The following is a 23,907-nucleotide window of genomic DNA, read 5'->3' as shown; positions in this document are numbered from 1 at the left end:
CAGGGACAGGAGTGTCATTCATTTGAAAGACTTTCAAATGTCTTCTAAAGTGGGTGATGTTATGCTGTGATGTGAGGCTCAAAGGGGAGGCATTGTGTTATTAAGGATTTTAATAGCCAACTGTGTGCTTGTATGTGATTCTGAATGCATCTCTGGACCTGACCTTCCCCCTCTGAGGTATATAGTGAATAGGCCTTTTACAAAGGAGGCACTAACAATGAAAAGCTCTAGTGGTTTTGCCCTAGTTCTGTTAAAAGGAAAAAAGGAACTCAAGTTTTGTCCTTGTTGAAAAGGCTTGAGGATTAAAAGTTGAATCTTTCAGAATCAGCCACATAACCTTGTGTTGAGCTAGCAATAATGAGATCAGTGCGAAAGTATTAACCCTGATGCATCATCGAAGAGTCAGAGAGGAGTTGTGGCCCAACACTCGGCCTTTGAAACGTCTCCCAGGCCGAGTCCTTAAGATCACGGGCAGGTTTCATGGGTTCCCTTCCCAGCAGAGTCAAGAAGGCTTCCTCCTTCCAACTGCAGTTTGTGTATAACCCATCATGGTCAACATTACTAAAGTTCAATTCCATTTACCTGTCTCTCTCCAGTTAATGGAACCAAAGTAGGAAAGCAGATAGTGGAAAACTTCTCTCCCAATCAGACCAAGTTCACGGTGCAAAGAGCAGACCCTGTATCGCGCTACCGCTTTTCCCTCAGTGCCAGGACGCAGGTGGGCTCGGGGGAAGCAGTCACGGAGGAGTCACCAGCACCCCCGAATGAAGGTAGGTGCACTGCGGCAGCCACAGGGCGGATGGTCCCAGGGAGTGCAGATGTCTAGAGAAACCCTGACCTGGCCTCTGGCCTCCTGGCATGGAGGGGCTGCAGGCCCGCAGGACCCCCAGAGGGAGAAGCCACCCTTCGTGCTGACAGGTAGGTGCCGGCGATGGACCTGGAAGACACGTCTTCTGACTGTCACAGTGAGACCTGGGTCCCAGCGTGGCCTTGACTTGCTCAGCTGTTTCACTGTTTGGGGTACAGGGAAGAGAGTGTGAATCGTGGCTGAGCTGAGGGGATGAGAGAGAGAGCACCTTGGAAGTAAGTGTGCTCACGGACTCCACAGAGCAGGAAGGTGTTCGCCAGGTGAGGGAGGCAGCGCTGTGATGGAGGTGGCCCCTGAGAGCCCTGGGGCTGCCCCTTCTCCCCTCGAGGATGCCTGGCGCTGAGAGGAATGGGGGCCAGCCCTGATTGACGCTGACTGCCGGCGTCCTGGGTCGAGCAGGAGATGTAGCCCTCCTGGCGGCCTGAAGGGAGTGAGACGTCAGGTCGCGGAGAGGACAGGGAGCTGGGAAACAGTCGTCTGCCCAACCAGCTTCACAGAGAGCTCGCGCGTGATGTCGCTCCAGGCTCCGGCGTCTTCACGCCGCGAGCGCCTGGCCCGGAGCTGCGCGCGCACGCGATGTCCACTAGAGGGCGCCCGGCGCACCTGCTCGTGGCGTCCGGGATGCGCTCGGCTGGGAGGGGCTCTGGAAGCCCTGGCATCCATCGGCAGACCCGCGTGAGGGGGGGGGGGGGCTCCGCCTCCCCAGAGGCTCCATGGGCTGTTCAACAGCCCCTGCCCGAGGTGCCGGACAGCTGTGCCAAAAACCAGGGATATAAAAACTAGTGAGCCCCCCAGTCTAGAAGGAGGGACGCCCACAAGAGGATCCAAGTGTGATTCACCACGAGCGGTGCTGTGTTTAGGTGCCGGAAGTGCGGTGGCTGGGCAGGGGATAGGGTTGAGTCCACAAGGGAAGGCTGCAAAGAAGGGGCCGTGTGGTTAGGGACCTCTGATGCCGACCACAGATTACCGCGTCCAGCACTTTCCCCAGAAGGCGGAGGTCTGCTGTCCTGGCCTGAGGGGCTTTCTGGCACCCCACCTCCAGCCCAGGAGAGCAGTCCTGCCTCCAGGGCTGCTGCCTCTGCTGCCTCCCCCCAGGCTCCCAGCTCAGCTCCACAAGCAGTCCCGCGTGCCTCCCCCGGCCCTGCTCCCCTGGCCAGCAGGCCAGCACTGAAGCAGAGGAGCGAGGGGACAGGCGGAAGCTGGGGAAGGCTGACGGTGCTGTATGTGTCCCTCTCTGCTCCTGTAAACCAGGAGTGAGCCACACAACAGGCCCCCCTCCTCCAGTCTCCCTTCCAGTCTCTTGGGTACTTGGACAGTGTATTAGGGCTGGGTGACTTTGGGTAAGTGGCTGATAACATGCTTGTTACCAAAGGTCAGGTCAGGGACGGTGCACTTTCTTGATTACTTCACTCTTATACGTAAAGAGAGCCTCTTCTGCCTCCCTTCTCCCGCCCTCCCAGCAATATAGAACATCAGGTAAACAAAGCCCCACTGCCCAGCTCCGGTGACCGCCGCAGGGAAGGATCTCAGTGCCAGGGGACAAGAGAACAAAGAGGGATTCTCAGCCCCTCTCAGCCAAGGGGTTCGCAGCAGATTCAGGAGTTCCTTTTAGGACTCTCAGTCTGCAGCTGAGTTTCCTCTTTCATGCAGTCCAGTGGGCAGCGGAACACAGGACAGGGCCCCGCGTTCCGGTCCATCACAGGCCCCAGCTTCTCCAGGCTGAGACGGTGCGGGGAGGGTCACCAAACCCATTCTCTGTCTCCCTCCACCCCAGTGTGATTCAGCTACCCAACTCTTGCCTTGGGAATAAAGAAGGCACCCTTTCACCTGGGATTGGTGTCCTCCTATACACCTCTGTTTTATGCCCTCAATTCCTGACACCATCGAGGGTCACCCAGCCTCCTTCATAAAGCTCAGCCCAGCTAGGGAGGGACACACCCTTCAAAACAGGCATGGGAACCTGGCATTCTAGGTGGACTGTTTCTGCTGCCACCTCCTAGATGTCCTTGAGTTGAGGTAGAAACAAAGATGTTAGAAAGATCTCCAAGACCCAGGAAGGTTTTCTGTAGAAACATGGCAGACCCCAGTGGGGTTGAACACAATCCCTAAAGGCCAGGTGGCATCCTCAGGGCTGTGGCCAGCACCCAGCCACACTGCCTGGGTCAGGTTCGAGCCAGAACCTTCTCTCCTGTGATTGCTTGTCCTGTGGTTTCACCTGTGCTCTGTTTTCTCTTCCCTCTCGTTCTTTCCTCCTCTCCCTCTCTGGTTATCTTGGGTGCCGTGTTCTGAAGCCACTCCAACCGCAGGTACTGTACCAACCACAGAGGTAATGGGCATGGCATGGGGCAGCGCAGGTGGAGGCCAGCCCGGCGGGGCAGACAGAGGGAGAGGCCTGGGGTGAAAGCATGCTCTCGGGACGCACCCTTTCAGCAGGTGGGAAGCCAGACTCTGCAGGAGGCTGTGTGTGGAGGGCAGGGCCAGAGGAGAGCCAGCGCCTTCCCCTCCCTTCAGTAACGAAGGCTGCTGGCTTGGAAGAGAGCCCACTTGGAGGCTCCAGACCCGCTCCCTGGAGCTGCAGCTTTCTCTGGAGCTGAGTGGTTACCTCCTCTGAGCACCTGGTCTCTTGCCCGGCTTGGCATCTCAGAGCACAGAGGGCCCAGAGCCCTTGGGTGACCTGCTGTGCCCTGGGAGTGGGGGCAGCTGGCTCCTGTCTCCGGGTCAGACTGCCACCCCCTGAAAGGGTGACCCAAGAGTGAGCATGCCATGCATGCTGGCCTTGCATGCTGCATGGGGCCGGGCACCAGCTCTGCCATCTCCCGTGGGTTCCACTCAGTGAGTCTGAGTCCCGGGATGGGCCAGGCGCCCCCGACCTGGAGTCTCGGAGGACGCCATGGGCTGAGAGTCCCGTCAGCCCGCAGAAGCTCAGCTTCCCAGTCTTGGGTATTAAGGACAGTCCCCACTCTCGGGGTCTGGGAGGCAGACACACCATAAGGAGCTGGGTGGCAGGTCTGGAGCAGGAGGTGCCCTGCCCTCCGAGGCCCTCCTCCCAAGCCTGCTCGCGCTGTGGTCTGAGGGGCAACGGCACAGAAGGCTGGCACAGAAGGCCGGCTCTCAGGCTGCAGGGATGGGCAGGGACCTGGGCTGCCTCCCGCCCTCCTGCCCTCCTTCGAGGCAGAGCAGAGGTCGTGAGGCGATGGTTCACCAGCCGCCTCAGGCTGCAGGCAGTGGGGAAGCTGAGCTGGGTAAGGAGCTGGAGGGCTGGCTTACGTGGAGGGACCCCTCCTTCCCCGGGTTGGTTCCCCTCCGCCCTCACTCACTGATAGCCCCTCGCTGGAGGACCCCTCCTTCCCTGGGTCGGTCCCCTCCGCCCTCACTCACTGACAGCCCTCCTCGCTGGAGGTTGGTTCTGTTTCTGTTGCGTACCCTGCTTCCTCTGTTTCCATTTGTCCTGTCATCCAGATCTCTGGGTGGTGCGCGGTCATCGTGCTCCCCTCCCCTCCGTCCTACCCGCAAATAACCCAGGCCAGCAGGGCCAGCGCCTCCCTGCCTCTGCGGGGTCAGGAGGCAGAGGGAGGTCCTGGGCCTGGAGACTGGGGGAAGGCCGTCCATGCAGCCTGGGGGTGGCCCTGACTTCCTGACTGGAGTTTGCCTAAGGGTGCCCCTGGGGCTGGCCCAGCAGGTACTCAAGGTCACAGAAACCACTCAGTGGAGGCGGAAGGAGAGGCAGTGAGGGAGCCACGCAGATCACTCAGAAGCTCTTGGTCAAACAGCTCGCATTCCCCGCCCCCCCCAATCCTGGCACTCGGGACCCGAGGCAGGTGGGCCTGGTGGCAGGGAGCCTGCTTTGCTCGGTGGGACCCACTCCAGGCTGTGATGCCCCTCTCGTGTAGCAGGTGTGAGAGGGATGGGTGTAGTTCCAAACCCCCCACTTCCTCCTCCTTGTTTAACAAAGATCCAAGCTCACTCTGGTGTGCAGAGGGGGCCAGGCCCTCTGTCCGTCGGTCTCGTGTTTCCGGGGTTCCACTTCCGCGGGGCACAGTGATAAAAGCACAGTGCGCTTCTTGGTAAATGAGTTGCCGATAGCATCAGCTGTTCCCAGCCTTGAAGGCACCAGGGGACGGCGCCCAGGATCTCCATCGCTAGCGTGGTCTGGACCCCAGCCCGCTGCTCCCTTCCCTCTCGTTCTCTTCAGTTGTGGGTATTTCCCCCCAAACTGATGTGTTCCTCTCACCCAGGAAAGATAATCCCTTTTCTGCGCCCATGTCTTCAGTCTCTTGGGATTGCTGCCCATCTGTTCTGGCCATCTGTGTTTGGCCAAGGTAGTCTGTACACCAGGTGGACACTTTTGGACCAAGCTTTCCACCTTGGAATCTCTGAGAACTGCTGCCCTTGTGTTTGGTTCAGCTCATATCTGCCAGCGTTTGCTGGGCAGCTCCATGGTGGGTTCTGGGTGACAAAAGATGAATAAGAGACATGTTGTCTCTTAATTTTGTCCATTTCTTGCATCACTTCAGTTCAGTTCAGTCACTCAGTCGTGTCTGACTCTTTGTGACCCCATGAGCTGCAGCACGCCAGGCCTCCCTGTCAAACACCAACTCCCGGAGTCCACCCAAACTCATGTCCGTTGAGTCGATGATGCCATCCAACCATCTCATCCTCTGTCGTCCCCTTCTCCTCCTGCCCTCAATCTTACCCAGCATCAGGGTCTTTTCCAATGAGTCAACTCTTTGCATGAGGTGGCCGAAGTATTGGAGTTTCAGCTTCAGGATCAGACCCTCCAATGAACACCCAGGACTGATCTCCTTTAGGAGGGACTGGTTGGATCTCCTTGAAGTCCAAGGGACTCTCAAGAGTCTTCTACAACACCACAGTTCAAAAGCATCAATTCTTTGGTGCTCAGCTTTCTTTATAGTCCAACTCTCACATCCATACATGACTACTGGAAAAACCATAGCCTTGACTAGATGGACCTTTGTCAGCAAAGTAATGTCTCTGCTTTTTAGTATGCTGTCTAGGTTGGTCATAACTTTCCTTTCAAAGAGTAAGCGTCTTTTAATTTCATGGCTGCAATCACCATCTGCAGTGATTTTGGAGCCCAAAAATGTAAAGTCTGACACTGTTTCCACTGTTTCCCTGTCTATTTGCCATGAAATGATGGGACCAGATGCCACCATCTTAGTTTTCTGAATGTTGAACTTTAAGCCAACTTTTTCACTCTCCTCTTTCACTGTCATCAAGAAGCTCTTTAATTCCTCTTCACTTTCTGCCATAAGGACAGTGTCATCTGCATATCTGAGGTTATTGATATTTCTCCCGGCAGTCTTGATTCCAGCTTATGCTTCCTCCAGCCCAGCATTTCTCATGATACACTCTGCAAATAAGTTAAATAAGCAGGGTGACAATATGCAGCATTGACGTACTCCTTTTCCTATTTGGAACCAGTCTGTTGTTCCATGTCCAGTTCTAGCTGTTGCTTCCTGACCTGCATACAGGTCTCTCAAGAGGCAGGTCAGATGGTCTGGTATTCCCATCTCTTTCAGAATTTTCCACAGTTTATCATGATCCACACAGTCAAAGGCACATTTCTTGCATGGCGTCACCTAAAACTCTGGTCAGAAACCCTTGGCCTTGGCTGGGGCGTCTTCCAGAGTGCATTAGACAGCCCACTGGGTTGACACTGCCTTCAGGGAGGGGTCCTCTGCCTCCAGGTCCACCCTGGACCTCCGTCACTCAGTTACCAGCCTGGTGGTCTCTGTTGGGCAGTGACTATATTGGTTCTGCAGCCCATAGTTCCTGCTGTGGTTGGAGATGACCTCCTAGCCCAGCAATGTGTCTGTCCAGCCCATGGGCCACTCTGCCTATAAGCCCCACTTCTGGGCCTTATTTCCCTTTTATCTGCTACCCTAACCCCACCCTGGGGATTGAAGTCATCTGAATCCCCTTAGACCCGAACACTGGGCAGCTTCCCCTGGAAAACCTGCCCTTCCCTCCCGCCTGTACACGGCTCTGACAACCCACTCACCTGACTTCCATCACTTGCCCCAGAACCTTGCCTTCTTGCCTCTGCCCTCCCAGTCTCTCTGGCCCTGTCTATCCCTGGGACAATAGACACTGTTAGGGTGGACCAGAGAGAATGCCAATTCACCAGCTGTGACCTTGGCCAGCTAAGGTGCCGCCTCCACTGCACCTGCAGTGCTGGGCATCCTCTGGGAGGGCGCCTGGGAAGCGATTCCTTTCCTCCCGCTCCTCCTGGGCCCCTCTCACAAACGCCTGATTGTTGCTGCTGAGCTGAAGGAAAAGCATCTAGGTAGCCATCATCAGAGAAAACCCTTCCTCCAGCCACACTGGGCGGAGGGACCAGGAGAGGGAGGGGTTGAGACTATGGCAGCGTCTTCATTTCTCATTCTTGTCTCTGCCCAGCAGAGCCCAGGAAGGACTTGTTGTAGCCCTCTCAGCATCTCTATTTCTAGGGCTGCCCACTAGAGTGCCCAGGGAAGCATGTGGGCCTCCTGTCGGCCCTGTGTCAGCTTGAGCATGTGTCTCTGCTCGTAGGGGGACCAGCGCCCACAGGAGAGTGTGTAGTCTCCAGGGGCTGGAATGCAGAACCACCGTGCACATGAAGGGGAAGCCCACATCTCCGCACTATACACAGGGGGATGACTTAACTTAAAAGCAATTATCAGTTTTTTGATGATGCTCTGTAAGTAGTCATAGTAAAGGTGAGCTTTCTGAAATTATTAGAAAACACACTATTGATAAGGAGCCAAATCAGAGTGGTCCTGTCCAGATAGACAAAATAGCTTCTCAGGGTTCCTTCCAGCAGCTCAGAACAGTAGGAAAAGCATATGTGTGTCCATAGCCATAGAGCTGCCAGGTACTGGGCCTAGGAGGGAGCTCGCCTTTGCCTTGTGGGTCTCAGACTCGTGCATGTGTGTGTGCGTCTGTTTGCCTGTCTTGGTGAGTGGGATGGGAAAATTCCCACTGTCTGATCTCTTACAGCACCGGGCTTGCATTCCAGGCCTGGGCCACCTGAAATATATCCTTGAATACTGACTGTGAGAGGGAGAGTTTTTCCCACTACATGTTCCCCCCTCGCCCACCTTCTTGATGTCCGTGTTGGCTGGGGTTTGGGGAACGTAGCGCTATCTGTCTTGACCTTGTCCAGGAATCTCTGGAATGCATGGGGCACGGTCAGTTGCCCCCTGTGACCTCTGTGGTCAGCGCCCTCAGGCCCAATAACACCTCTGATCTTATAAATAGGGAAGCAACTGGGATCCCGAACAGTCCCTCGTTTTCTATGGAGGACTTGTAACATTGGAGGCCCAGGGGAATGAAAACGGCTTTTGTTGGTCAGGCTCTTGTTGAGAAGGCTTAGGATCTCTTAATTCTTGAGAGAAACTTTCTGGCAGTTTTCTCTCTCGTTTCCTTCTTGCTCCGGTCCTCTTCTGGGGAGTAGGGATAGTATTTTCCTGAACATCTGGAGATTTGAGATAAGATAGGATATCTCTCTTCCTTGGAAGTTAGAGTTACCTATTTGTGTCTTGAGGGCTTCCCTGGTAGCTCAACTGGTAAAGAATCTGCCTGCAATGCAGGAGACCCCAATTCAATTCCTGGGTCAGGAAGATCCGCTGGAGAAGGGATAGGCTACCCACTCCAGTATTCTTAGACTTCCGTGGTGGCTCAGTCAGTAAAGAATCTGCTTGCAATCCAGGAGACCTGGGTTCAATTCCTGGGTTGGGAAGATCCCCTGGAGAAGGGAACAGCTACCCACTCCAATATTCTGGCCTGGAAAATTCCATGTACAGAGGAGCCTGGCAGGCTACAGTTCATGGGGTCACAAAGAGTCAGATACAGCTGAGTGATACCCTACCTTCTGCCCTGTTAGCAGAAAGTAGACTGGTCAGATCACAGGAGATAGAGGGTAAGGCGGAGAGGTATCCCTGGCTCTCTGTGATTTCCCCATCATTCTTCTTGGCGTTAGCAATACTGGAACTAAAGAGTAATAGGCCAGCCCTTTGTTAGCATCCACGACTCTTCTGTAGAAAGAAAGAGGGTCTATGGAAACATTGTCATGATAGACTTAACCCCCTACGGCTGACCCCTGTCAAAGGGTAGCTTTGGATGGGAGATGAGAAAGTAAGAGTTATGGCAGATTTGAAGCCCTCTGAAGATTTATGCAGAAAAGCAGCCCAGCATGCGCCTCACTCACTCTGGGGATTTCTACATTTACTGTGGGCTCAGGAGGTGGGCCCCAGGACCCAAATGTCCTAGAGAGAAAGGCAGTTACTACAAGTTAGGGGGGTGGTGGTTGTTGTTCAGTCGCTAAGTTATGTCCATCTCTTTGTGAACCTCTGGACTGCAGCAGGCCAGGCTTCCCTGTCCTTCACTGTCTCCCTGAGTTTGCTCAAACTCATGTCCATTGAGTCAGTGATGCCATTCAACCATCTCATCCTCTGTCACTCCTAGGGTGGATTGGGGTAATTGCAGGAAGGACCATCCCTGGGCAGAGAAGAAGGGAAGAGAGGCAGGAAATGAATAAGAGCTGAGAGCCTGGGGAAGGGGTGACGGTGGAGGCAGAAAAGACGAAGCACGGGACAAGGCTTGCCCACAGAGTGGGGATGGTTCTCTCTCTGTCGTTGGGTTTGGGTGGCATTAGAACTCAAGCATGTGGGAGAAAGTGTCATTTTGGAGTGAACAGTTGGAAATGGCAGACTTCCTGGTGCTCCTGCAGACAGGGCCCTGCCAGCTGCCCATCTTCAAGGCCCAGGCCCCAGGCCTAGACCCAAGAGATGCTGCTTGGCCTCTGCTGGGTGGCACTTGGCCTGGGACTCCATGTCATCCCTGGGGTCTGAGGGACTCAGTCCGTGTCCCATCTCCATCACTGCCCTTGGCTGGGTGCATGCTGGGTGCTTTGAGGCCGTGAGAAGAAAATGAAAGACACAGGCTTCATTCTCTTCCCTTCCCCTGGCCCTGTTCTCTTTTGCTGCGACCTGCCTGACCCCATCTGTCCTGCTTGGGGAGCCTTCCGGTCACTCAGCTCCATCTGTCCTGTGGGCTGCCTGCCTTGCACGCGGGGCCGTGTGTCCAGCCTTGGGACAGCCAAACCAACCAGACGCGGCTATTTTACATTTCCCCTTAGCGCCTCCCACGTCGCCCCTGACCACGGTGGGTGCGACCGGCACGGTGAGCAGTACTGATGCCACTGCCACTGCCGCCACCACCGAAGCCACAACAGTCCCCACCGTCCCAACTGTCGCACCTACCACCACCGCCACCACCGAAGCCACAACCACTACAACCTCCACCGCTACCACCACCACCACGGAGAGTCCCGCCACCACCTCCAGGACTGAGATCCAAGAACCCGGTACTGCCCATCATCCATGCCCCTGTCCCTCCATCCGCAGGCCTCCCCAGACAGGAGGGGGGAGACTGGATTCTCAGTCTGGTAGCCTCGAGGCACAGAGCACTCTGCCCCCACTCTTTGGGGGGTCTCCACTGCTCAGACCCTGTGTCCTAACCTCAGATCCTTGTTCTTTAACAGAGGGCTACACCACGCAGGCAGGAACTCCAGGACCCAGATGATAGGGCTGCCTCCAGCTACATACTGAGGGATCAGCTGAGGGCTGAGCACAGCAGAGGGGGCGAGTGGGGAAGGAAAGGGGCCGGACATTGGCCAGCTGGCCTAAGAAGGCCTCCTGCCCTCGCCGTGTTGCCCCAGCCTTGCGGCAGAGGCTGCAGAGTAGGGAGTAGCTGGCCGAGCCAGGCGGCTCTGTTCCCAGAACCCTGCACCTCCCTTGAGCCTTTCCTGGAAAAGCAGGTTCATAGGCTTTTTTTTTAATAAGGTCAGAGCTTCCCGGAAATGGTATTGCTGAGGAGTTCCGAAATGCTAGAGAGTGCTTTGTTGCTCTCCCCCCTCGTATTCCCCATGCCCCCAGATATACACACGGAGGGAAAACCACAGGCTTTCTAGGGGCCCCTACTAAGCATCGATCCCAGGGCTGGCCTGCTGAGCCCAGACAGTGTGCTTCCTGCATCAGGCAGCCAGGCTGGGAAGCTCTGTACTTCCAGCCCGCAGATACCCCTCAGGGACCCAGCAGTGCTTCTAAGAACTGACATCAAACACTCCTATTACCGCGTAGGGGAGGGCCTCCAGCTTGGGGAGCCCAGAGACTAACGGTAAAGTCAGCGCGATGCAGTGGCAGGGCTGCTGGCAGGAGGCACCCAGAACGCTCCCCAGCAGCTGCAGGACTGTAGGCCCCTCTCTCTCCTGGGCACGTCCCTCCACCTGCCAGGGCTGCACCCACCCCACCCCTGTTCCCTCAGCACCTGAGTGAGAATGGAGGCTTAATGCACGTGTGAGTATTTTCTTTGATCCGATTACATGGAATTGTGCAAGCCGTAAGTGAGACACGCAATGTGTAGCTGACATGATGCTCCTCAGACCTTGAAAACTGATTTGGCTTAAAGCTGCAGTATCGAAAATGTCAACAGCCTGCTCTGCAGTTAAAAGTTGGCAAAGGAGAAACCTACTAGGCTGTGAGAAGCTGCCACTGGCAGTTTGGTGATGGGTGTTCTTTGGGGCCACGGTGAGGCTTCAGGTGGGCCTCTGTGTCCCACTTGGATGCTCCGAGTTCACAGAAGAGATGTACTGAGAATGAAGACAGGGAGTGGGTCTTGCTGCTTCTGGAGGGATCGGCCCTGCTGCCATGGAGGCCAAGCCTGTGGATGTGCACGCAGAGTCGTAGCTGCACCTGAGATGCTGCAGGGGCTGGGCCAAACTCCGAGCTCATCCTTACAGGGACCCCCAACATCCCTGCTCCCTGCACGTGGCACAGCGGCTCTGCCACCCAGGGTTCCCAAAATGCACGTTCACCTTTATCAAACATCTACAACTTAGGATAAGATTGTTCCTAAGTTTACTTTTTGTTTCAGGGTGAAATGGGACTTTGTTCTTAAGTTGTCCTTTTTTGATCTCAAGGGATACCCCTTAAGTCTCACATCTCAGGAGTCGACAGAACAATCCCTCTTCCCTTCAGTTATTTTTATAGTCATTGATAGCTTTCCTTCTTGCTGCCTCTCTCTGAGCTTTTCATCTCTTTAATGATCATCATCTTGGTATTTCTAGATGGCAGAGCCTTCCTGCACCTCCCGCTAAAAATCATTTGGTTTCCCATTGCTTGACCTTATCTAATAGTGCTCCCATCTCCATTACCTTTAAGACAGTCAGCGTTGGGCCAGCGTTGTATTGATGGTCAAACTGTTTAAACCCAAATCCTTGGGCTTATTTCCAGGGCCCAGAGCTGAGGAGGGAAAATGCCAAGTCCCCAAACCATAACCAATCATAGTTTACTCCCACTAGAAAGAGCTACGAGCTTCTAAGGAGCTGGGATGTGGGCTGTCTTAACACAGCCGATACAGTGGAAACCTTTGACAGATCAATAAAGAAGCCTGCCTTCTACCCTGCCCACAGAGAAGGCCTGGCACCATCAATGGAATCTCTTTCTTGCTTCTCACCTAAAAGGAATCGCATTCACCTGGGACGACCAGCAGCTGACAAGGTTATAGTAGAAAAGGTGCTTCTTTGGAGTGAAGACCAGGAGATCGTTTATCACTTCCTCAGCCCTGCAGACTCAGTCACACGTCAGATAGATAATGAATACATGCATCACCAATGTACTCTATTCATTTATTTTTGACAAGTGAGTTGGTGACATTGCCCCTTTGCGTGCTAATAAAATATACAGGAGCCACACTGGTAAAGTCTTTGAAATACAAGGCTTCATGCTAGTACTCCACTATTAAATCTTTGCTGAGAAATGGGGTACAGAGACTGCTGGGATGCTTGAAAAATGATTACGTTTGAAGATTACTACCATTCTCCTGTCCACAGGCTGTGGTTTCAGACAGTGTGATGGCTTTGATAAACTGGCTCCCAGCTCATAGGAACTAGATAATTAATATCTTCTGTGTTGCATGGAGATCAGGCCTCAAAGATACAGTGCTAAGAAGCCAACAGAACAGGATTCTTCTGGTATCTGGACCCCTGAATTTTGGGTGTCAACAAGGAGTTACCTTCTATGGTCCCGTGAAAGGGAGAGGAAAGATTCGTACTGTCTCTTCTTGGAGCCCTGGGGTTTTAGGCCCAAGTCCTGTTAAACAGTCTGAGGCCATTTTTCAGAGTTCAGCGACTTGGTGACCAAGAATGACCCCAAGGACTCCGTGTAAGTTGCCATTCTCCGTCTCCAGTTTCAGGAGCACAATAAGATTTTCATTTGGTCTTGTCCTTTGTGCAGATCTCATCATAACTCTCGAGTGGCTTTTCAAGATACCTTCTCTCCTTCCTGTAGAATGTCTGTAGTTGATGGGAAAGAGGTACATCTCCCCCACCCCCCGTCTGCATCCTAGCTAACAGGGCCTTTCACTGGCCCCTTTCACGGCACCATTGAAATCTGTGACAAGAGACCTAAAAAGGGAAGGAACCCTGGTTAGGGCCTCCAGTGGCCTGGATCAAACACACTCTTTCATTCCCACCCCCACCGATGTGGACACACAGTTTCCAGCTGTCCCTCACATACATGGCCTCCTGACTGTACTGCTCATGTGTGGATGGCAACCTCTGGCCTGGCCGCCAAGGCTGCAGCTTGGAGCTCTGTCAGGCCCTGTGCGTGGCCACTTCCTACTTTACCCTGTCCTAGCTGCCCATGTGTGTGTGTCTGTCTGTCTCCAGTGCTGCCTCCCTCCTCACCACTAACTCCTCTTCTAACCCCTGCCAGCCCCTGACGAGCAGTCCATCTGGAACGTCACTGTGCTCCCCAACAGTAAATGGGCCAACATCACCTGGAAGCACAATTTCGGGCCCGGAACTGACTTTGTGGTTGAGTACATCGACAGTAAGCATTGCTGTGTGGGTGCGGCAGCAGTTGCAGTGGGTAGCGTAGATGCCGTTAAAAAGACCCAGGGCACTCCCCTGGGCTCGGGGAGGCCTTTCAGCTGCTCCACCGTGGCTTAATGAAGTCGATACGTGCTCAGGCGGCAGGGGTGGGAAAAGCAAACTCAAGGTGAAGGAAGGGGTTTCTGCGGCCACCGGTGGCAATCCAGGGATGCTTTGCTCGGCAGCGAGGGAGGTGGCCTGGGTGAGGGCCCTTTGTCCATTTCCTGCCCAGGACTAGGGTTTTGACAGCACCCCAGTGAGCTTGCTCTCACTTCTGTGTGGATTCCTTCACCTAAGATCCATACTTTCAGTGTCTCCCCAGACAGTTGGACCCCCAACTGTACTTTGCTCACAGAGGGACGCCAGCTGCCAGAGACACTGTCCAGGGTCAGAGACACCGGCCAGGGTCAGAGACACGATCCAGGGTCACACATCTCAGCTTGAGCTGAGCTGGTCCTCCTTTACTGGATCTGGAAAGCAACCATTCATATTTGTGAGACTGGAGTGAGGTCAGATAGCTGAGTGAAGGCCCCTATTCCGGAGGGCTCAGACCCACCGTGCTGGCCTGTTGGACTTGTGCTGGAAGATCACCCGAAGCTCTGTGAGTGAGAACAAAGCCAACTCTCAGTTATCTGCGGTTGGAGAGACAGCCACACCCACAGAACCCAGAACTGCTAGTTTGTCGTACTTTTTCAGTGCTTCCCAGCATGCCCAGCATTCACCCCGCCCCCTAGACACCCAGGCTCTCACTTCTCCTGATGTGCGAGCTCACGCAGCAAGAAATGAGAGGGGAAACCAGGATTGAGGGCCGAGGAGCAGAGGCCTGCTTCCCTCCGGCCACCCTGAGCGATGCTGAGTTGTCCTCTCCAGGGCAGTGGAGCGCTGGCTGACACCCTGAGAGCTTAAGGAAGCAGGTCATAGTGTGCTCAGCGCCTCAGACCGTGGTGAGCACAGAAAGCCTCACGAGGGGACAGTGTCCTGCGGGACGGCCTGGCCCCCGCCTCCCCCCCACTGTGCTTCTACCTTTGACAGGCGCCCAGGCGTCTAAGCATTGCCTCTCCAGCTCCCCGTGCCAGGCCTTAGGCTGACTGAGGTTTCTGTTCCCCAGGCAACCATACGAAAAAAACTGTCCCTGTTAAGGCCCAAGCCCAGCCCATACAGCTGACAGACCTCTATCCCGGGATGACATACACGTTGCGCGTTTATTCCCGGGACAACGAGGGCATCAGCAGTGCCGTCATCACCTTTATGACCAGTACAGGTGAGAGGGGGTCTGGCCTGGCCGTCCCCGGCAAGCATGGGCATGTCGTGCTCATCCTCAGCTTCCTGCTTGTCTCCTCCCGGGAAGGAAGACTTGCCCTCCGGATCCTCACCTTGCATGGCGCGGCTCGGCTCTTCTTATGTGTCTGCAGCTACCAGAGAGACAGAAGGAGCCAAAAGTGCATGCCATCAGAGAGGAAACTACGCGTCTGACCCTGTGGGGATGAGGGGACATTAGAGGGAAACCAAGGCCGTGTAGTGTGAAGACAGTGGGGCCCACCTGGCCTCCACTGTGCTGGAACCACCAGGCCTCGGTGTGAGCGTAAACATGATCTTTGTGTGGGGGTCTGAGGGCAGTGCGACCTGGCTTCACATGGGCTCGCTTCCTGCATGTGGTGTTAGGGATAGGACCAGGTCTTTACCCCAGAATCTTCCCAGGAACCAAACCAAGGATCAGCATGTATGGCATTGCCTTGCCACTGTCAACTGTTGTTTAAAAACTCCAAAGTGTGTTATCCAAATTGTTTGGAGCTTTGTTTTAGTTTAACTTTGCCCCAAGTTTGTCATGGCTTAAAAGTAGTTGACCTTTTGTTGCACTGGAGAGGAGAAGCTTTCCAGTCCTAGAAGAGCTCTGGATCTTTCAGGGCTTCAGCTGTGGATGGAGAAGCTTCTTTGTTTGTACCAAACGACCAGGGAAACTGCAGCTCTAAACAAGGTTCAGAAATCTCTCCGTTGGTCAGGGTGGCTGGCAGTCTGGAGTCTGAGGGCACTTGCTTGTCTGTTTGTGTGTCTCTTTAAAATCAGCCGGGCCAGCTGGCCAGGGGGCCGGTTTGCTAAGCCCCGGGGAAAGGATGAGTATGGGGAAAGAGAGAACAAAGGAGCAGTCCCTGCCCTCAGGCATGTCCTGCTCAGGTGCAGGTTACTAGACACAAGGCTAAAGGAACGAGCACACCATGGTTTATGTGAGGTTCTAAATGTGGACTTACGTGTGTGTTACTCCTCCTGTGCCTGGCTTGAGGAGGCTGATCCTGGTGGCTTGTGTCTCAAGAGTCTCAGCCTGTGTGTGTAATGCCTCCTCCCACCCCTTGTAGCCTGGTCCCTCCCTGTCTGGGTGTCCCGGCCTCCTCCCTGTGTCTCTGCCTGTTCTGCGCACGTGCATGTCCATGCCATCAAGACTCAGGGAGTCTCAGAGTCCTGCTGCCTGCTGAGGCTAACCAGGCCAACTCGGGCAGGAAGTCTGCAGGTAGCCAGGTCATCCTGGGAGCCAGGCCAGGAGATTGGCCAGTTGACTGACTGAAGCAGGTGGCTGGACTCTGTCTGACCCAGTCAGGGTTCCAAGCTGTTGCTCACAGGTGCATGCGTTTGCTTTTGCTTTGTTACAAACTTGAGTTCAGCCCAGAGGCAGATAGCAAGGATGAGATCTGATGATAGAGTTCCATCCTAGGGAATGCTGCAAAAGCCAGCTCAGCCTGCTTGCAGAGCTTGATTTCGCCCAGTGCTGAGCCCGGGGGCTGTGGGTGCGGGCTGGGGAGAAAGAGCCAGAGGATAAAGGGCCAGTCCCTGCCCTCAGGGATGTCCCAGTCTACTCTGGTGTCCCAGCATTCCATGTAAAGAAAAACAATGATAGTGATTGACGCTGCACTTCTGAACACTGGCTCAGATGTTCATTTCTCCTTTCCTGTGGTTGCTATGGAGAGGCCGACCCCATAGCTTGCTTTCAGGGTGAGTGAGGCCTGCAGCGCTCGCATGTGTCCCCACCTCCTGCCCATGCAAGCTGGAGAGGGCAGGCTCATGACCCTCACTCTGGGTACTTACTGCTCACTCTCCTCACGGGCTGGCTGGAAATGACTATGTGCAAACCACATAGAAAAGAAAAACATTTTTACTTTCTAAACTTCACGTGTGCCTGTGAGTGTGTGTCCAGATCCTCTGAAAACACACAAAGGAGTGGGTGGACTCCAGAGCCAAGTTCACACAATCATCTCCCAGGTCCCTGTGTCTCATCAAGTTTATGACCATCTTGGGGCCCAACCACTGATCTTCAGACAACCACAGACTATCACTTCTGTCCATAGACTCAAACATATTACAATGGTTTATGCAGGAAATGGAAAAAAAAACCCACAAGGAATGCTCACAGGCTCCCTGACTCTCACCAGAAAGATCCCACATGGGAAGATAATCACTTTCTTGAAGCTTTTGAAGCCAAAGAGACCTGAGGGGCCCCAACACATAACCCTGGATTCCAAGAGACCTGTTAGCTCTCACATCCTGGAGCAGGCAGGATGAGGTGTTTACGGGCCCAGCGAGAGAAGACAGCGAGCTGCCTTAGGCCTCAGGAATGTGGGAGGAGGGACCTTAGGGGACCCACCTGTGGCCAGCCTCTTTCTGCTGTGTTGGGAGAAACCTGGGTGGACTGAGGTGAAGGTGGAAAGGTGGAAAATGCCGCATAAGTGAGAGCAGCCACGCCAAGCTGCGTTTGAAGAAAGCCCATCCCTGTCATATTTGTTCATCCACCCTATTTCTGAAATACAATTTTTCTGCCCGCTTTGAGTGACTGGCCTCTCTCCAACGATCAAACCAATTCCCTCTTGGTTAGAGTGAAGAGTTAAGGGAACTGGCTGCTTTGCAAGTGAACTACGCATTTCCGAGCGGGGTTGTAGAGTATGGCTGTAGAAGGCACACAAAGTGTGGCCTCTAAGCCAGAGTAGGAGACATTAGAAGCTGTGTGTTCTCAGTGAGCAGGTGCTGGCCTGGGTTCCATTAGCTCCAGCGAAGGTAGTTAATGTAGATATTCACTGTTCTTGGGATGTTGCTATTACTGTGGCCATTAGGGATCTGGAAACATGTTGAATGAAACATGTCGATTAGGAATGGTCTTGGCAGACAAACGTAACTGCCCTGAAGCCCTGCAAAAATGCCTCCTCCTCTCAGAGTCTGTGGGGTCATGTGAGTGAGATTTTGTCCTAAATTTCTTTTGGTTCTTGAGAAACTAAATCATTTTGGTGGAGTCTGATTGAGCCCACCTTACCCCAGATCCCACTGGGTTTTTTGTTTCTTTGTTATTGTGTATCATTGACATTGATTAGTTTTAGGCATACAACATAATCATTTGATCTATGCAAAATGATTATCACTACAAGTTTAGTCAACATCTGTCACCAAACATAGTCACAAAATCTGCTTGGTTTTGAAGAGCCTTGTGTGTCTGAACTTCACAGAAAATTCTTTGATCTTTTCAGTGAAGACTGAAAGTAACATTTGAACTTTGCATGGTGATGTCAGGAATGGAAAGCTGTATTTAATTTGTAAATTTCTCATAAGGCCACCTTCCCTGGAATTGTGACTTTCTTTCCCAAGAGAAAGGAGTCTTATAGGAGACAGCTGTCAGCAAGATAGTGGAGCAAACAGGTCACTGCAGACATTCAGACCAACTTCTTTGCAAAAGGTGGGGACCGCCATTCAAACATAAGTTGAATGCTAGAGTTTCAGAGATCCTTACAGGACTGAGCCACCGAGGAAGTGAGGTGTTGGGTCCCTGCAGAGGGGAGAGAGGAGAGCCCCATCACGTATGGAAGGAGACAGTTGTAGAGGCTGTGAAGCTTCAGTGGTCTCCAGTGTGGAGCAGGTGAGCGCAACACCAAGACACAGACTGGGAGAGAAGGTCACGTTGGACCAGTGAGAGGGAGAGGGGGAGCAGTGAGAGAGGAGTGGAAGGGTGGCCAGGCTGCAGTGGAGGTCCAGTTGAAGTATGACTCCGTGAATCTGTGATGGGCCTCGTTTGCATCTTCCTCCAGCAAAGCTCACTGTAAGAGCAGAAGAATGCAGTAATTGTCAGGGGAACCCACAGCTGGCAATTGAGTCAAGTGCTGGAACAGGTGACACAGAAGGGAGGGCAGCATGGAGTCTGAGGGAAGCAGAGCCCTCTTCAGGCTGAGAGGCTGAGAGGGTGGGCCACGGGAAGGAAGCCAAGGAGCAGACGTGAACCGAGTGCCTCGTGTTCCGGGCTCTGGCCCAGCCCTGGGGGACGACAGTAACCCTCACAGTCCCTCCTTCAAGGAGCTTACCTTCTGAGTGGAGTGGTGAAGAGCACAGACTCAAACCAGACAGCCTGGGGTCGCAGCTCAACTCTACCACTTACCAGTTCCGGGGCCTTGAGCCGATCACTTACCTCAGCGCCTCAGTTGCCTCACCTGTGAAATAGGGTAATAGTACAAATCCATCTTTTTGCCTTTTCATACTGTTCATGGGGTTCTCAAGGCAAGAATGTTGAGGTTTGCCATTCCCTTCTCCAGTGGACCACGTTTTGTCAGAACTCTCCACCATGACCCATCCGTCTTGGGTGGCTCTGCACAGCATGGCTGATAGCTTCATTGAGTTACACAAGGCTGTGATCCATGTGATCATTTTGGTTAGTTTTCTGTGATTGTACTTTTCGTTCTGGAGGCCATGGGCTGCGGTTCTTGCTTTTTCTTGAGGAGAAGGATGACAGAGGATGAGATGGTTGGATGGCATCACCAACTCAATAGATATGAGTTTGAGCAAGCTCTGGGAGATAGTGAAGGACAGGGAAGCCTGGCATGCTTCAGTCCATGGGGTCGCAAAGAGTCAGACACGACTTAGTGACTGAACAACAAATCCATCCTATGGGACGGTTGTGAGGGTTAAACTAGATAATCGGGAGAAAGTGCTTTGAGCCATGTCAGCCCATAGGAAGTGCTTATAAGTGTAAACTGTTAGCAGTAGTAATATAGCCAGTTGTTGTAAGTGCTATGAAAAGGGCAAATTCAGTCCTGCAGATAGAGTGGCTGGGTGGGAAAGAGTTTTGTCTTAGCTGGGAAGGTCCAGAAAGGCCTCAAGAGATGACATTTGCTGAGGCTGCCGTCTGAAGACAGAGCAGCAGATGCAGAGGACCCCGAGGCAGGCGTGGGAGTGGCCGGGGCGTCCAGGGCAGACATCCAGGGTGGGCTGTAGTGGCCAGGGTGGCCGAGCGTCCAGGATGGTGGGAGATGGGACTGATCGAGCCCAGCAGGTCAGGGTAAGGAATAGAGAGAGGGGTTTTTCCTAATGGCGACAAGAAACATTGGAGGTTGAAGTGAGGAGGTAATCTGATCCTTGGAAAGACCTCTCAGATCTTGTGTGTGACATAGCCTGTGGACGCAGGGGTGGGACTTCCCCCACAGCACTGGGATCAGCGTAGTCATGGCCATGTTCTTATGGAAATTTCCAGCCCGAACTGCCTGGGCAGCCAGAGTGCAGAGAGAGGGAAGGTCTTGTTCATCAGTCTTCATTGTTTACTGAGACCCATCTTGGTGCAAGGCCCTTGGCTAGATGCTAAGAACACAGTAGAGACAGTTTCTCTGCCCATGAAGAGCAAAGAGTAGGCCGCACTGGATACCTGTCCCTCACGATGGTGTGTGATGCAGACCCTGGGGTGCAGCCAGGGGTCCAGTCTCTGTCACTGTGCTTCTTCCCTAGGAGGCCCTGAGCCTTGACTCAGGCTGCGTGGCTCCCAGCACGCCCACCATTGTCTGGTCTCCCAGAGGCTACTCCACTGGCTCTGCCTGCCCCAGGGTTCCCTGCGGTCTCCTCTGTCCCTGATCCTGCCTGTCCTCCAGGTCGTGGTTTCCATGGAAGGCTGCATCTTTTCTTCTTCAGTCCATAGACGGGAAGAGGGCAGGCGATTCCTATGCACCCCACCCCTTCCAGTCTCTGACCTCGGTCACGGGTCCTCCGGGACACCGTCAGACGTGCTTCTGGTCTCCAGGCCCACGCAGCCTGCCCCTGGAGTCGTGAAGGGGTCTGCCCACTTTGAGACAGGCCTCCACGTGTCCAGGCAGGGATGGCAAGGGGCCGTCTGTCACAGGGGTCTCCACATGTGGTGGAGTCGTGTGGGGTGTGCTGAAGGCATGGCCCCTCCACTGGCCCATCTGAGGTGTCCATGCAGGGACTGTTCTTGCTGGTAGCCGCAGTGCAGTTGGAGAGGCCTGAGGGACCACGGAGCATCCTGGACTGCACCCTGCCTGGGTCCCGCTTCGGGGAAGCGCGACTGGCCGGTAGGACAGGTCTCTATCCCAGTGTCTGTGCCGGCCTGCAAAGGTGTTCCTCCAGGGGTGTGCGCGTGACCGCTGCCCCCATTCCCTGGTGGGCAGCACGCCAGCTCAGCCTGGCTCATTCACAGGGAGTCACAGTCCATCCCTGGCCTTCCCTCCTCCCCACCAGGCTGTGCCCAGCCACTGTATTTGCAAGAATGCCAGTGCCTCAACTTTAGGACAGTTCTCTTCCTAAAGGACCTGTTCAGCCTTCTGCTGCTTATTCTGTTCCCTCCACTCCTTCCTTTTCTGACCTTTTGCCCTTGCCTTTTTAATGACTGTCTCTTCGTCCCTGCAGCGGGGTGGTTTCAACCAGAGGGCTGCCGGGTGGGAGCGGTAGGCTGCAGGAGGAACCTGGCCATGAAATAGCTCAAATTCTCCATTCTGCTTCCCTCCTTGCCTGCCGCCTTGTGAACCATTCATTCACATATGTGCCTCTGGCCCTCCCCCCCAGCCTACACCAACAACCAGGCGGACATTGCCACCCAGGGCTGGTTCATCGGGCTCATGTGTGCCATCGCCCTGCTGGTGCTCATCCTGCTCATCGTCTGCTTCATCAAGAGGAGTCGCGGCGGCAAGTACCCCGGTAAGATGCATCTGAAGAGCAGGCCTAGGGGACGGGGCCAGCAGGCTCTCCTGCCGGGGAAAGGGGGGGGGGGCGCTTTCTCTCAGCAAGCACAGCCCTTCCCCAAGCTGGGATGCACAGTCCTCTTGCATATTCTGTGCATCGTAGAGTTGCCAGAAAGCACTTGGATTAATTAAGCTCACCTGAGGTGGGGGATGGACTGGTCCAGACAGCCAGCGAGGGGGTGGAAGGAACCCTGGCTCCCATTAAGAGTGACCTTCCCTCCCCTGGACTCACCACCCATCTGCTCAGTAACTGGCTTTTTTCAGCCTGAATCTCATTAGGAGCCTGTATCCCAGGGAAGGGGAAAGGAGAGATGCATTTTCTGTAACCATAGAAAGAGAGGCTGGAGGGAGGAGAGGTCTGGACAGAAGAAGCACACACATGATAGAGGCTGTGGAGCTGGGCGCTCAGCACAGCGGGGTTGAAATCATGATACCCCAAGAGGGGGGTAGACGGTCCTACATGAGGAGCAGGCAGAGGCAGGGGGGTGGGTTGCACTGAGAGGAACCCCACCCCTCGCCAGTCCTTAAAGGGCTTTGGGCTTTTCTTGAGTCCCAGAGAGGTACTTCTGTTCTGTGGCCTGAAGATCCTCCAGCCCATACAAACCAAGGTCAAGGACAAAGACCTCTGACTTTTTTGTTTCTGGAAATATTGATTGTTTTTCAAACAGGCACAAGAAAGCCATCTGTCTGTGATGGGGTGGGGAGGGTGACAGGAGACAGGATAATGGATGACCCTGAGAGTGAAAGTCCAGCTGGACTGCAGGATGAAATTGCTCCCTGCCCCCAAAGCCACCACCAGACACACCCTGTAATCTCCCAGTGCTGGCTTCTCCCCATCTCTGTGAACAAGTCTTCCTCCACGATCTCCTAAAACTCAACTCAGAGAGAGGAGATTCTGTTTTATTTTCTTCCTCTGGCCCATATGCTCTCAGACCCTAGGATTCTAAAGGACTCCTTGAAGGACTCCTTCAAGTCAGGAATGGCAGGAAATTATACTTCATTATTGGTGAATGATGGAGAGGGCATGGAAACCCACTCCAGTATTCTTGCCTGAAGAATCCCCATGGACAGAGAGGAGCCTGGTGGGCTACAGCCCATGGGGTCGCAAAGAGTTGGACACGACTGAGTGACTTAGCACTTAGCATGCACATTGGTGAATGATTCTTTCACTTTGTTGTGCTGTTTTGGGATTGGTTTTCTTCTGTAAGAGTGAGGAAGGGTGGCCTTTCTGATCTCACTCCTTGTTCCAGGTGGAACTAGGACACCTGAGAACTGATCAGATAACTCTGGACCTTCCTCTGCCCATTTCAGAAAGTTCTTCTTACAGTTAAGCTCCTTTCCTTACATCAGGAAGATGAATGAACCAGGAGCCATGAGACCAGGGCTCCAGTGTCCATTCTAAACTTTGTTTAGTTGCTAATTGTTATGTGACATCTTCAAGGCCTCAGCTTCCCTCGGCTAAAACCGGGGTGATTAGCATGCCTTGTACCTCAAAAAGAAGCATAGTCATTCACTTAAGTGTCTGCGGTGTGCCAGTCCTTGTGCTAGGTACAAAGGGTTCTAGAAGGAGAAGTGACCACTCCATCCAGGACTGCACAGCTGGTGCAGTAGGAGGGTCACAGCACGAGACAGGGCCTGGCAGGAATGCTGACCCTTCACAGGGGCTGTGGGAAAGGGGAGTCACGCAGACAAGTGGGGTCCCAGTTAGGAGAGCATCTTCCGTTCCAGAGGTGTGGGCAGTGTGTCCTCTCTGCCCAGGGCACTCTCTTAGGAGCTTTGAAGAGACACACAGTCCCCACCTTCAAGAAAAGGGTTGGCATTCTCTTAGAGGCATCACAAATGTGCAGAAGTAATTGTAACGCAGAACAGGGTTAAGAAAGGTGCCAAGGAATCCCCTGGCAGTCCAGTGGTTAGGACTCCGTGCTAAGGAGTGGAGGATGCATGGGTTGGATCCCTGTTCAGGGAACTAAGATCTCGCCTGCCACACAGTGTGGCAGAAAAGAAAGAAAGTTGCCAAGGAAAGGACGACATCCATTAAGTGTTTGGGGAAGACCTCATGGAGAGGTCTTTGGCGAGCCAGGTCGGGGAAGATTTCAGTGGTCAGTGGAGATGATGGCGAGGAG

General features: G+C 53.9%; 1 protein-coding gene across 6 annotated transcripts in view; it reads left to right on the top strand.

Annotated features, from left to right (window-relative positions):
- The window catches only part of NFASC (neurofascin), a 200,267-nt gene that overhangs the window by 171,851 nt on the left and 4,509 nt on the right, over positions 1-23,907 (top strand). For 2 of the 6 annotated variants that reach the window (XR_014053852.1, XR_014053851.1), the window contains 3 exons: positions 597-774; positions 10,008-10,235; positions 21,609-21,740. Coding sequence is in view for 3 of the 6 variants with exons in the window: in XM_081490940.1 (XP_081347066.1) it covers positions 597-770; positions 3,160-3,174; positions 10,008-10,235; positions 13,645-13,761; positions 14,911-15,063; positions 21,609-21,740 (819 nt within the window). In the remaining 3 variants the exon portion in view is untranslated. Of the gene's footprint in view, positions 1-596; positions 785-3,159; positions 3,175-10,007; positions 10,236-13,644; positions 13,762-14,910; positions 15,064-21,608; positions 21,741-23,907 lie in introns of all 6 variants that reach the window. The other 4 variants (XM_081490940.1, XM_081490942.1, XR_014053853.1 and 1 more) reach the window with 4 other exon arrangements.

Source organism: Giraffa tippelskirchi, chromosome 5 (genome assembly GCF_054371585.1).
Source record: "Giraffa tippelskirchi isolate mGirTip1 chromosome 5, T2T-mGirTip1v1.2.pri, whole genome shotgun sequence".
Classification (NCBI taxonomy): domain Eukaryota; kingdom Metazoa; phylum Chordata; class Mammalia; order Artiodactyla; family Giraffidae; genus Giraffa; species Giraffa tippelskirchi.
This window is presented reverse-complemented; position numbering and strand designations above follow the sequence as displayed.